The 13,880-nt window shown below is 41.1% G+C and overlaps 3 protein-coding genes across 3 annotated transcripts; 1 reads left to right on the forward strand and 2 right to left on the reverse strand.

Annotated features, from left to right (window-relative positions):
• Nucleotides 1-140: 140 nt before the first annotated feature.
• RhiXN_04642 (Retrovirus-related Pol polyprotein from transposon) lies at nucleotides 141-3,266 on the reverse strand (the record flags this gene model as incomplete). Its single annotated transcript, XM_043324459.1, has 3 exons — nucleotides 141-498; nucleotides 556-3,007; nucleotides 3,068-3,266. 3 exons carry the CDS (start codon nucleotides 3,264-3,266, stop codon nucleotides 141-143), a joined length of 3,009 nt encoding a protein of 1,002 aa, XP_043176878.1.
• Nucleotides 3,267-4,096: 830 nt separating this feature from the next.
• RhiXN_04643 (uncharacterized protein) lies at nucleotides 4,097-4,713 on the reverse strand (the record flags this gene model as incomplete). Its single annotated transcript, XM_043324460.1, has 3 exons — nucleotides 4,097-4,099; nucleotides 4,147-4,458; nucleotides 4,489-4,713. 3 exons carry the CDS (start codon nucleotides 4,711-4,713, stop codon nucleotides 4,097-4,099), a joined length of 540 nt encoding a protein of 179 aa, XP_043176879.1.
• A 2,007-nt stretch (nucleotides 4,714-6,720) lies between these two features.
• Nucleotides 6,721-8,933, forward strand: RhiXN_04644 (uncharacterized protein; the record flags this gene model as incomplete). The annotated part of the gene is made up of 8 exons (XM_043324461.1): nucleotides 6,721-6,990; nucleotides 7,041-7,163; nucleotides 7,369-7,443; nucleotides 7,504-7,662; nucleotides 8,139-8,439; nucleotides 8,514-8,695; nucleotides 8,749-8,775; nucleotides 8,826-8,933. The coding sequence occupies 8 exons, from the start codon at nucleotides 6,721-6,723 to the stop codon at nucleotides 8,931-8,933; spliced, it is 1,245 nt and encodes a 414-aa protein (XP_043176880.1).
• Between the last annotated feature and the right edge of the window lie 4,947 nt (nucleotides 8,934-13,880).

Here is a 13,880-nt window from a genome sequence, read left to right on the forward strand (position 1 = left end):
AATCCACAGAGTAGAAAGGCTGGTGTCTGTTGTGTGGATGTATGCACACCTGTGTTGTATGAGTGCACAAATCCTGATAGAAGCTTACTCCAATTGTCCTTAGCTGGGTTAGTGAATACTCTAATTGCTACTTCTGTGGTCTAATTAAGTATTTCTGTTTGTCCATCACTCTGAGGATGATGTGCAGTGGTGAGCACTTGCCAAATTCCTAACATACTAACTAAGTGACCCCAAAAGGCTCCTGTCCATCTAGCATCTCTATCAGTGATTACTTGCCAAGGTAAACCATAGTGACACCATATGTGATCATGGAACAGTTGCGCTGTTTGTACTTCATCTATCTGAGTAGTACATGGGATGAAATGTCCATACTTAGTTAGTTTGTCCACAATAACTAGGATAGCGTTGTAGTTGTTACTTGGTGGAAGATCCATGATGAAGTCCATTGATACTACTTCAAAGGGTTGCTGTGGAATAGGTAAAGGTTGAAGGAATCCTCTGGGTCCATGCTGTCAATGTCCTGCTTTCTGACAGATATCACAAGTGTATACATACTTCTGAATGCTTCTAGCCATCTTAGGCCAATAGTAAACAGAAGCAATTTGATGATATGTCTTAGCATAACCAGCATGTGCTCCTTGATTGAGGTTATCATGATTTTCCTTCAAAATATCTACTTGTAGATCCTTAGGTACACATAGCCAATACTTTTCCTGGGAATCTATAAAGTAGATCAATCCATTATCTCCTATCTGATATTGATGAAAGGGTGGATTGAGTGGATTGTGGTGCAATTGGAACTCTTCCATCACTTGCTTAAAATGGGAGTCCTTCTTGTATGCTTCTATGAACCTTGTGATTTCTTCTGAGTTTATTGATATTTCCACAGAGTATGATGTAGTTGTTTGATAGGAGATAGCTTCTGCTGGTGTGGGTATCCACTTCTTGATGGGCTTCTGGTTATTTCCAATTTTGTAGCTCTGGGTGAATGTGCTTGCAACTCTAAGAAGTTTCTCTTCAAAACATTCATTTATCTCCTTATAGAGGTTTCTAAATGGGTCTTCCTCCATATTGAGCTTGAGTGGAGTTGATTGATCTGCCAGAGGGCTGGTATGATATGGGGTTCTCCTCCTAAGTCTTGGGATGGGATCTGCATTGTCATGCACTCTTCCTGCGCGGTGCACAATCTGCATTCCTAGATAGGCTGAGAATACTAGGCCCCATGTCATGAGTCTTCTGTTGACATTATTGTAAGTCTTGCTCCAAGTGAGAGCAGCATGATCTGTGATAGCAACAAATTCAGCTCCTTCCAAGTATACCTGAAATTTCACAAGTGCTTCCTTGAGGGCTAATGCCTTGCGCTCTGTTGGGGAGTAGTTTCTTTCTGCTTCTTTCAGAATCCTGGACCAATAAGCAATGACTTGCTCCACTTGTACAGTTGTTTCTTCAAAGTCTTGCTTATCCCATGTATCCCCCCCAGTCATGTTGTCTCTCTGCTTGGAAGCAGGAATTGTCATTCTAGGAACTGGGTTTCCTTTTTGATATTCCCCCCTTAAGTACTTGTATGCCTTTGTCCCTTTTAAGTCTTTTATCTTGATGGATTGGACTTGCTGTAATATTCCTCCAAGGCCATAGTTGCATGCATCTGTATATAATCTGTAGGGTTTTCCAATAATAGGATAAGCCATTACTGGAGCAGATGCAAGGGCCTCTTTAGCAAGTTCAAACGCCTGTTGTTCCTTTTCCTCCCAAGACCAAGCTGTTCCTTTCTTGAGAAGCTTAAACAAAGGCGCTACAATCCATGAGTAGAAGGGAATATAGCTAGAGAAATAAGTCATCATCCCTAGGAAAGTCTGTAAAGTAGGAACATTTTTAGGGGGTTCCAACTCTAAGATAGCGTCAACCTTTTCCTTATGGGTTGATAGACCTAATCTTGATACCTTCTGTCCTAGCAATAGTAGTGATTGGTATCCAATGTGGCATTTCTTTGGAGATAGGGTGATTTCAGCTTCTTCAATAGCTCCTAAGACTTGATCTAAGTGATTGCAATGGTCTTCAAACTCAACACTATAGATCACTATGTCATCAATATATACCAGGGCAAATTGCCATAGAAATCTTGAAAGTATCCTATTCATGACACACTGGAATTCTGCTGGTCCATTCCTATATCCAAAAAGTAGTTTGGTAGGTTGCCAATGGCCATTGTGACATCTGAAAGCAAGTTTCTCTCTGTCTTCTTCCTTAATGGTTAGCTGAGTGAAACCAGCTAGCGCATCTAAGGTAGTAAGCCATTGAGATCCTTCCAAGGCATGCAAGATATCAGTTTGTTTTGGTAAGGGATACTCATCTGGTACAGCTACTTCATTGAGATGTCTGTAATCCACACATAGTCTGGGTTTACTGTTGCAATAGACTACTATGACAGGAAATCCCCAAGCACTCTTGGATGGCTCAATGACTCCAAGTTTAAGCCATTCCTCAATCTGCTTGTCAATGACTTCTCTTTTAGCTGGAGAAGCATGGTAAGGGGTTAGAGATATTTCTTTAGTTCCTGGCCTTAGTCTAATTTCCAGTTGAGTGTTATGAGTACCAAGTCTACCATCTAATCCAAAGGCTAACTCATGCTTGCGCAAAACTTTTTCTAGCTTAGCCCTTTGATTAGGAGTGAGATGTTCTGAGAAATTAACTTCTTGAAGGAATCTATCTGAAGGGACAGGTTCTGGGTCAGGTACTTCAGCAGTCTTGGGTCCTCCTTCAGGAGACTTCATTAATTTCTCTTCTTGTGCAGTAGGTTTTTCTTCAGCTTTCCTCTGCACCATGGCTTGTACTAAGGTAGCATACTTGATAATGCTGTCTTTTTCTTCCTTAGTAATGTCCTTTTCCTTTGCAAGGTATTTGTTGGGATCATGCAGATATCCAAGAATTTCTCCTCCTTGCAATCTTAAAGGATGTTCTGACAGGTTAGAAACCTGAATCTTAGGATTGTTTCTATCTATCAGGCAGTCTGTTATTGCAAACAGATGTTCTTCTTGTCAATGGGAATTGAAAGATCTGTCCATAAAACCAGAGGCTTGACCTTCCTTCCATATGGTCTTGACTTTGATGAGCTTGATGGTATGTGCTGGGATAGTAACTGTTTCATAGACTTTTACTTTGACAGTATTGGGAGGTAATTTCCTATGTTGGAGTTGCTTCTTGTAGGCTTTCTTAGAGATCTTGATTTTCTCAGAATTCTTGATGAATCCTTGCGCAACTTCAACCATGAAAGTATTTCCTTGTTGGTCAATTCTTGGGCTGGAATCTGATTCTTCCACAGGAATAGAACATCATGTATCCCCAAAAACTATCCTTGTTCCATCTCCATTCCTAACTAATGATAGTTGATACTGAGATGCAAAGTCTGTTCCTGAGATAAAAGGTGTGTTGTTGTACTCCACTGTAAGGTGGGTACTCACTAGTGAAAACGGGCGCTTAAGGCCGTAACTAGTACAAGACACTGCTGACTAATCTACTACCTAGGCTACTACTAAACTAACCGCTTAAGGTGGGGCTACTGGGTTGGCGGTGATGACAAAGGGGGCAGAGCCCTGGAGGTGTGGTAAGTTAAGTAAAGGGGGTTAACTTGTCTGACTACTGGCAACTAGCAACTTAGCTAGTTTTCTGAGATCCTCCTCAAATGAGTATGAGACAAGGTATAATCAACTTGGGGTTTCCAAGTGATTTTCCTGCTGTATATATAGACAAGCATGCACTATTTACATGGTCTGTGCACGTGAGAAAAGAAGTACATATGACAAATGGGAAGCGTGCTGCGGGCTGCACAGAAGCGTGGATTTCCCCTAAGCGCCCTTGGCATGGCATCTTGGCACAGCATCTTGGCATAATAAGCGCCAAGATCACGTGATCAAAAAAGTAAAGATAAAGAGTCCGTAAAAAATAGTAGAAATATCCGAAAAATTGTACAAATCCAATGGTATAGTTTAGGAGGTTGTAACACATGTTCATGTTAGGAACTATGTAGGCTTCTACAATCATTTTAACTAATCCTTGTTCAGTATCAAAGATGATAGGAAGGGAAATATACTGTGATAAGCTACTATTCCCAGTAACTTGAATTAACTTGAGTTTTTGTCCAATGCGCACTCTAGGTGATGGATCTAGAGTTTTAAGTATTGACTCATTAATGAGAGTGATCTCTGATCCTGAGTCAAAGGTGATGCGCTTCTTAGGTCCATTACTTGTCTGAAGCCAACCTTTGATGATGGTGGCTTTGGATCCAAAGAAAGCAATTCCTGGTGGTCTTGACATTAATTGCTTGAGAGTTATTTCTTCGCCATTCTTGGCAATAGCTGTATGACTACTAGCCATTTTCAGTTTCTTATTAAGGCTCTTCCTAGTGGGGAGCTTGGGTTGTACATATCCAGAAAATACAGATGAATCAGATTCCTTACTGCCCTGGTCAGCAGAGTTAGTACCCTGACTGACAGTGGTCCCCTCCAGACCATGCTGTTCCTCCTGGGATCCAGAGCTGGGCTTAGCACTGGAGGTAGAGACAGCTAATGACTGAAGGGGCTTATGAAAATCCTGCTCTTCCTCAGAAACAGACTCTTCTCCTTCAGTGTCATATTCTGTTTCATCAAGGTAGGCTTCATCACAGAGATCTTCATAAGCTTCCTGGGCTTCCCATTTATCATCATCTGCTTGTGCCATATGTGATTGCACAAATCTGGAATTCTTTTTGGCATGCTTACAGTCTCTATCCCAGTGCAAACTGGAGTAAGCATACTTGCTCTTTCTAAATATGGGCATGAGCATTACTATATTTGGAAACTGGCAGTGCTATAAGACCTTTTATCCTTTATTTCCTCATTGCACTTGCATATATACACATCTAATTATGCAAAGTGGTCATACTATTATTTCTATGATTTATAGTATTTTTGTATCATACATTCATATGTAGGAACAGTACTTACAGGCCATAGAACAAGTGCAGGTAAGCATGCAAGCGCCAGCGCTTAGTAATTGCAAATAAGCACCAATGGTTGGCGGGGCATGCCAATGCCAATATCTTGGCGGGAAATAGGCATATTACTATGCAGACAAATACAAATAGGTTGGAGGCTCTGGCATCTCTGTTCCCAAAAAGGAATTGTCTGATTCTGAGCCAAATTGATGGAGATACTAACCGTTTAAGTTTCTAGCTTTTTCTATGAGATCCTACCTTGCTTCAAGATTATTTTTAGCATTCACACTAATGTAATTAAGTCATGTATGCTCTAGAACATTCTATAAATAGTCTTGGGTCTATCTCACTAGGACTTATTGGGACTAATTTGTCTTGATGTATCAAATAGCTCAGACTGTACCTCTCATGTAACTTCCTCTTTTGTACATCATGTATATATGTTGTAGACACATCCAATACCAGGGAATTTATTCCTATATTCTCAAATTTAAACAAAGTTAAATGGACAACATTTTTGATCATGTGACCTTGGCGCTTATACCACACACTAAGTGCTGAGCCACGTCCCCACCTGCGCTTACTCATCATACATAGCCACCTCCACCTGATGACATCACTATGACATGTCAGTGACATGTATGTATGAGTAAGGCTGCTTGCAGAGCAGGGTTCTTATTTGATACAGTATTGCATATAGATGTATTTGTAAATAGTTAGCTCCTGTAATATGTAAGGAGGCCAACCAACCATGGCAACACCCAGGTTGATTACCTCTTGTTGCAATCTCCACACTGTACAAGGCCTTAGGCTGGTAATTACTTAGTCACACACCTTAAGTGTTGTTCTTGCTGTACATACAAAGCTTGCCACCGCCTTATAGCGCATGGTCATTGTAGATAGTTAGCTTGTTGTTGTAGGTAGCACCTCCACTGCCTTAAGCGGTTCTCACTTAGTTACATACAGCCACAAGCACCCGCTGCCTCAACACCCCTTAAGGATGTCTAGGACAATATAGTTATTTGTTCTCCCTCTGGGGTATATAAAGCCCCTGAGGGAGACCTTTTGAATACATCCTCCTTTCATCCTCCTTTTATCCTTCTCTTAACCTTCTTTTCATCCCATTCTTACCCCTTGTGTGAACTTGAAGATTTATTAGATCTTCTTAACTTAGTTTAGAGTGTCTTATTTTGCTTTCTTAGCCTCTTAAGCTCACTGAACTTAACCTGTAAGGTATCTTGGCGCATATAGCCTCTAGCAAGGTCCCAACAGATACTGGGTAGCTAGGAAAGGCTCTAGGGCGACCCTGAACCTCTTGAGTAAGTCAGTTGGGAGAGTTTAAGGCCTTGAGAGCAGCATATACACCTTAGCTGAGTGCAATCTCAGTCCAATAAATTGATATTAACTCTAGATGAATTACAGTAAGTAACTAAGACCAAGTACTAACTTTCATACTATAGGTATAAGCATAACCAACCACCTGCATCTGCAGTAATTGCTTGATTACTTGTTAAGTGTAGGGATCACCCTGATTACTAACCTAATTTACCCTTATATAGCTAGTCTATTGCCTTTTATATCTATAGATAACTGATCTATTAATAACTTTATTATATTCTGTATATAATTACATAGTCATAAAACCCTACTCCACAACAAAGCTCATGCCCATTGAATGTGGTACAGAATTGGAACAGAATCATCCAGCAGAATTTTTGACAATGATGCATGAGTCAAACAGCCCTCAACTGATGAAGCACTCCAGCAACCTTGAGCTATTCTTGGCTGTCTGGAAACTAAGGAAGCTCCTCAAGTCAGGCACCATTAATGAAGAGAAATTCCTACAAGATTGTTGCATGCTACTAGGTGGATTGGAAGACAGAACCAATTGGGCAACACGCAATCTGACTTGCAACCATGAGCTTATGGATGCCATCTTGGATTTGTTGGCTCATGTGCATATAGCAGCAACATTTCCAGCAGGCTCATGGATGAGACTAACAACTGGCTGTCTGTACATGGTATGTACCAGACCTTTGCAAATACCAGGAAGTACTGAGCAGCTTCACAGGTGGCTGCTGGCCTTGTTCATGAGATGCTGGCACAGGTGGACCTGTTGACTGAGGGGATGAGTGATGTTCCCAAGGATGATTTGACTCTCCTCCCAAGGTCCTGCCAAATGTCCAAGCTCAAGGTGACTAAAGGTGGTCAGAAAAGGCAAGCACATGCATGGGATGCTCTACCTGGTGGGCGCTCAGGGGCACTCAAAAGAGTGCACACATGCCCAACAAACTTTGTTACCCACTTGAATCCACAGAAGGATAACCCATGAACTTTTCCAGATATGGTAGGCCAATTTGATCTCTGAGTGCAAGTGTGAATCTACAGTTTGGTTTCAGGTGATTCTCCCATCTTGCCTTGGATCCAAGATTGTAGAGGAGGAGTTGAAGCTGATGCAAACAGTGATAACTCATGTAAGTTCTCCATATACATGATCCATCACCAATGTTTTTTCTCATAATCAGATCTTCCAGATGATCAACATGATCACAACCAAGGATGAGCTCACTCTATCTACCAAGGGAACCTCAGAAACAATAGAGAATATCACTGATCATCCAGCAGGAGTTATAGCCCAGTTTCTTTTGAAGAAACATGGAGATGAGCCCAATGCCAGAGGATATGAACACAAGGTTAGTGTCTGTGGTGTGATACACTGTTTTGGAAACTTGAAGAAGGGCATTATGATTGGATGATCTTGATACTAGGTGATGCAAAGGGTGTGGTCCAGTTGGGAGACTCTTCACACAGATCTCCAGAAGCACAAAATGCTTGAATTTGAAGATGCAAGCCAAGAGAAATATCAACAGCTGCTCAACAGTAGCAAGGCATGGTGAACATTCATGAGGCTGTTTGGGGTCAAATGTTTGCATACAAAGTTTGAGCAGCTAGTGCCAAAGGAGTTTGGAGACTGCCAAGAGAGTGGAACACTGGGTGTATCAAGTCAGGTAAGCAACAACCAAACCAAAATTTCTCATCTCAATTGAATGTTGGGAGATAAAAGAAAAATGACATACATTGCATGTAGTTGAATCCAGTGCAAGCTGCCCTGGAAATGTCAACTCCAGCCAAGCATGGGGCAGAAAGCAATCATTCTAATTGAGCACAGAAGCAACAAAGACTAAGGCCTAAAAAGACCCCTGGTGTTGTTGCTGTTAGGCAGGATACCTTTGCAGCAAATCTTCAGGAAAGTGATGTGGATGACATGGAGGATACCTCTTACCATCAGGAATCCAATCATGGGCGTGCAACAATGCCAAGCCTTGAAGATCATAGTGGTGACCAGGGGCAAGTTACTGGATGTCATGGTGGACATGATCAAATAGAAGATGTGGAGGTGGACCATGATATTGAGGGGGTTCACACACACCAAGATGCAAGTGAGGATGGAGGTGATAATGAAGCTGATGGTGAGTCCTTTATGCAAGATTCATGGCATTTGAACATTAAATCAGAATATTAATGACATTTGGAACTCCATCAGCAAGACTCCAGCAAGGTGGTGATTGGGAACTAGACAAATCCATCCTGAAAGTCATTGCCAGTGCAGAGTCAATGACAAAAGAAGAAAGCAGAGGCTTGGCTGAACTCCTGGATCAAATCACAGCAAGTCATAGAGATGGAGACATGCAATACTTGGTGGATGCATTACTAGCAAAAGGAAAGGTAAGTGAGATGCCAAGGGGAGGAAAGCAAAAATCAAGATGACCTGTTGACAGCATGTATCAACCAAACTAAAGAAGGTGGTAAGTGTGACAGAAGAGGTCATGTTGCAAGGCTGATACTCACATCTTAGCATGAGCATCAAAATAACTTGGTCAGTGAAGATGAGGATAGGGGGGATGGTCAGGGAAGCGCAGCTGAGGAGGAGGAATGGGAGGAAGGTCACACAGAAGAGGCATGAATAACCAGACATGTTATGGGTTCTGACAGAGGACATAAGGTAATGCATGGACACTGCATGGACATGATATTGTGAATGCTTGGTCCTCAGGATCCATAGCAAGCATGCATAACAATATATCTCAGGCCACAGTAAGGGTATGAAGTTGGGACTTGTTGCCAATGTGACTATATGACTATGAGGAGGCTGTGTACAAGATATGCAGGGAAAAAGAAAAGGTTGAGTGGACTGGTTGGCAAACAGTCCTCAGGGTCCATGGTAAGCAGGCATGGTAATTTATCTCAGGCCACAGTGAGGGTATAAAGTTGCAACTTGTTGCCAACATGCTTATATTACTATGATCAGAGTGTGTACCAATCATTAAGGAAAAATGGCAAGGTCAACTGGAACCAGTCAGCAACTGGTCCTTCAGGCTGCACTCATAAAATTAACAAAAATTGATTATTTTTGACCTTAACAGAATTGCACCAGAATTTCAGGGTGGGTGCGCATGGGATGAGATACCATACTGAGAAAGTTCCATGCACTTTGGACTGCAGGAAAAAGCAGAACCCTGATTTTTCTGACAAAGTCCAAGGGATTTTTCATATTATAACCCAAGCTACTACTGAACTACTGAGACCTGTCTGTGATGGTAGACAAGGTAAAATTGACTTGTGGTGTCCAAGCAATTCTCCTGTGGTTAATATACACAAGAGAACACTATTTACAAATTGATAAGGTGTGTGAAAGGAAGTAGAGGTTTGGAAATAAGAACCATGCTGCAGACTGCACAGAAGTGTCTTTGTTATGTACACATTCTTGGTACAGTGTCTTGGCAGTTCTTGGCACAAAATCTTGGCATGATAAGCACCAAGACCACATAAAGCTATGCCTTATAAGAGTTAGCCTCTAGTGCTATGAATATCCTTTTGCCACTGAGAATCATAAGAGAAGGACTGAAACAGGTAGTACCCATAGCAGGGCTTAGACCACAACTCCCAGTTACTGAGGATAGTAGCTTCTGGAAAAGCATAATGCTGACTTAAGTACTATTGTCTGATCAGTCCTAACATATTGAGTCTTTTCTTTAAGAAAGCTGTATCTCCCTTAATACCTGATGTATTTACATAATCAAAAATAGTTGAATGTACAGAAAGATTCAGCAAATCTTACTACATGATTTATAAGTACTCATTAACTATGTTTTAAGGTCAATTCCTGTTTGCTTACTGTGCCCTTCCTTACTATAGTATTCTGTTCTGTAATAGAGAACACATCATGAGTGGTGACACATGGTCTAAACCTGGTACAAGTGGTTACATGCTGGCCAAAGCCCAAATTGTGGGCTGAAGGTGTGATCATGGGTTGTCTGTAGAAGATCATTAGGGCTCTATGGCTCAGTGGTTAAGCAGGTTTGGTCTCAGCTGGTTGTATTTTCCTCATTTTATAAAGTTTTGGAGACACCAGCAGTAATGGCACCATCAGAGAGAATGCTGATGACTAATCAACCCTGAGATTTAAATTCTGATAGGAAACCAATGCATTTGCTATCGAATGGTATATATATCACGTGATTCTAACAGGTTGTGATGTCTGGGCTATTAGCTAAGCAACCCTGAAAATGAAATTCTACTAATAAACCACGTGATTCTGCATCGATCCATATACATATCATGCCAGTTTGAAAACATCGATCAAATTGGTGTACTAATGGCCAAACAGAGCATGCACCTTCCATTTTTGGAAGTCGAGACTACCATAAATGGAAAGAGGGGGTTTGATTACCCCATATAGTCCAGTTTCAAGGATAGATATAGCGTGTGGGAGGAGAAAATGAGAAATGAAGTAAATTTAGTGGATTTTGGTGAAGTGGGCCAGTTTTGAAAAATGGACTAAATTTAGTCCATTCTTGCTTTGTTTGCGCTGGCCAACTTTTCACCAAGGGCCAAACAAAAAATGGACTAAATTTAGTCCATTTTTTGTTTGGTTGCTCTCTGTGGCCATGGCCTGTACAAACAAAAAATGGACTAAATTTAGTCCATTTTTTGTTTGGCCCTTGGTGAAAAGTTGGCCAGCGCAAACAAAGCAAGAATGGACTAAATTTAGTCCATTTTTCAAAACTGGCCCACTTCACCAAAATCCACTAAATTTACTTCATTTCTCATTTTCTCCTCCCACACGCTATATCTATCCTTGAAACTGGACTATATGGGGTAATCAAACCCCCTCTTTCCATTTATGGTAGTCTCGACTTCCAAAAATGGAAGGTGCATGCTCTGTTTGGCCATTAGTACACCAATTTGATCGATGTTTTCAAATTGGCATGATATGTATATGGATCAACGCAGAATCACGTGGTTTATTAGTAGAATTTCATTTTCAGGGCTGCTTAGCTAATAGGTCCTTGCACATAACTGCAATTTTATGTGAAATATTGAAGAGGTGAATTTTAACAAATGATTTCAAATTGCCTTGATAGGTATATAGATAAATGCGGAATCACGTGGTTGACTAGTGAAATTTCATTTTCAGGGCAGGTTATCTAATGGGTTCGGGCGGAAAAACGCGATTTGATTTAAGGTTCTGCTCAACCCCCCCTTGAGCCAGACCCCTATAATAGGTAGAGCTTACTCAACCGTGTGAACTAGTCATGTGATTCTCACGCAGCTTGTTTTGTGTGCGTACTGCGTACGCATTCCGGCTGTTTGATAAAATGAAAACTAATATGATGGTGTTAATCCAGTCATGTGACCTGTGTGAGTCTTATCTTCTGTGCGTACTGCGTACGCATAGCAGCAGGTAGGTGATTGCATGCATAAACTGGTCACATGACCTTGATATGGCTGATTTCGTGTGCGTACCAAGTACGCATGGTGATGACTTTAATTGCCGTGAGGTAGAGCTTACTCAACTGTGTGAACTAGTCGTGTGATTCTCATGCAGCTTGTTTTGTGTGCGTACCGTGTATGCACTGCGACTGTTTAATGACAATCAAAGCCCATGCATAAAGGCGGATGATCCGCCGCGGATTAGTCTGTGGCCTGTATGTGTCTGGTCTTCCATGCGTACTGCATACGCATAGCAGCAGGTAGGTGACCACATGCACAAACTGGTCACATGACCTTGATATAGCTGATTTTGTGTGTGTACCAAGTATGCATAGTGATCACTGTAACCATTGTATGGTAGAGCTTGCTCAACTGTGTGAACTAGTCATGTGATCTTAATGCAGTATGTTTTGTGTGCGTACTGCGTATGCACTGTGGCTGTTTGGTAAAATTGGAGCTTAAATGTTACTGGTAACCTAGTCATGTGACCTGTATATGTCTTATCCTCTGTGCATACTGCATACCCATTGTTATGGATATGACATTTCTTCTTTAATCTGTACTTATTTTATTAATTACACTAGTAATCTCACAGTAAATAAATGAGATAAAGATGCGAACTGAGGTTTTCAAGGTCCCTCTATCCAATAGTGACTTTTACAAAACCTACAAACCTCAGGAATACCCTTAATATGCAATGTCTTTCGCATATATGCTGTTTTCTCACTCATTTAAATATATATAAATTCAGCTGAGTAGATAAACAGTAACAAGTAATATTTCTCTTGTTTGTAGTATTTATTATTCAAGATTCTATCTTGTGGCTACACACAGAAATATTCAGGGTCCCCCCTGTCGCATAGGCAAGTGCTCCGGCGCTTAATCAGCCCTTAAGCGCCGACGCACTAAATGCGCCTTTTCTCCATCACCCGGGCATCCCACACTGCCGAATCGCTTGCGCTTAGGTGCGCATGTTTGCGCGCTCCAGAACGCTGGGTCGAACTCCCAAAACGGACAACATTTGGTAGAGTTATGCCCCATTTACTGTAAGTACCCAATGCAGAGGTATCCTACCTTTGGGACTGTTTACTCCAAGGATGAAACACTTAGCCTTGGGACATCTAAGGACCCACACAGGTAAATAATGCCTTGGGGCAAACATTGCCTTGGGGCAAATATTAGGATCTGTTGTTTGTTTACTATGTACCAAAGTATTGGCTCCCTCAAGTGTTTCAGTTGCCACATGTACCTCCTGTACCCCCTCTTGGTATCAATCATGTATATACTTGTTTGTGCGCCTTCTCAGGGTATAAAAGGACCCTGTGAAGACGCTTCTAATGCATCCATTTATCCACTCTTATATATTGACATATACACACAAGCCTTTAACAGCTTATCTGCGCATTTACTTTAGTGATTGACTCACTGTAAATAGCATAGGAGGTTATTCGGCGCACTAAGACCATAGGCCAGTCCCAACAGACACAGGGTAACCTATTAGTGTACTTACTGCGACCCTGTGCCCCTTGACTGTCACAGTTGTTGAGTTCAACATTGAGTATAGTGCGACGGTACTGTAAGGATTGTTGTGATTGAGTGATAGTGTTTCAATCCACCATACCCCTTATATTGTAGATAGCTTTATCTACAATATCTCATAAATCCTAGATATATTTTAGGTAAACCCCATAAGTCTTAAGTCTTACTTAAGCATATATAAGTCCTATACTTATTAGGCAAATCCTATAAATCCTGTACATTAGTCAGGTAACCCTCTTACTTAAGGTACTATCCTAGAGACCTTAAGTATACATACCCTTAGTCACTTAGGCTTAAGTAACATTAGTCTAAGGTACTATACATAACCAACCACCTGCACTTCATAGTTGCTAGACTATTTGTTAGGAGTTGTTATTCCTGATAACCTAGCCTATATTGTGCATATATTCTGTGCATATATTCTGATTCTTAATACTAGTTCTTAGTTATTCCCATATACATTTTGTATATAGTAATTCTTTCTTACTCCTGTACTTACACGACTCTTAACATTGGTGACCACCGCAGGGCCTAGTGTTGGTTATCTTTAATTCTTACCTGTAATCTTTTGTACAAGCTTTCACACTTTGTATATACA

The sequence above is a fragment of the Rhizoctonia solani genome, chromosome 2, assembly GCF_016906535.1.
Source record: "Rhizoctonia solani chromosome 2, complete sequence".
Taxonomy (NCBI): Eukaryota; Fungi; Basidiomycota; class Agaricomycetes; order Cantharellales; family Ceratobasidiaceae; genus Rhizoctonia; species Rhizoctonia solani.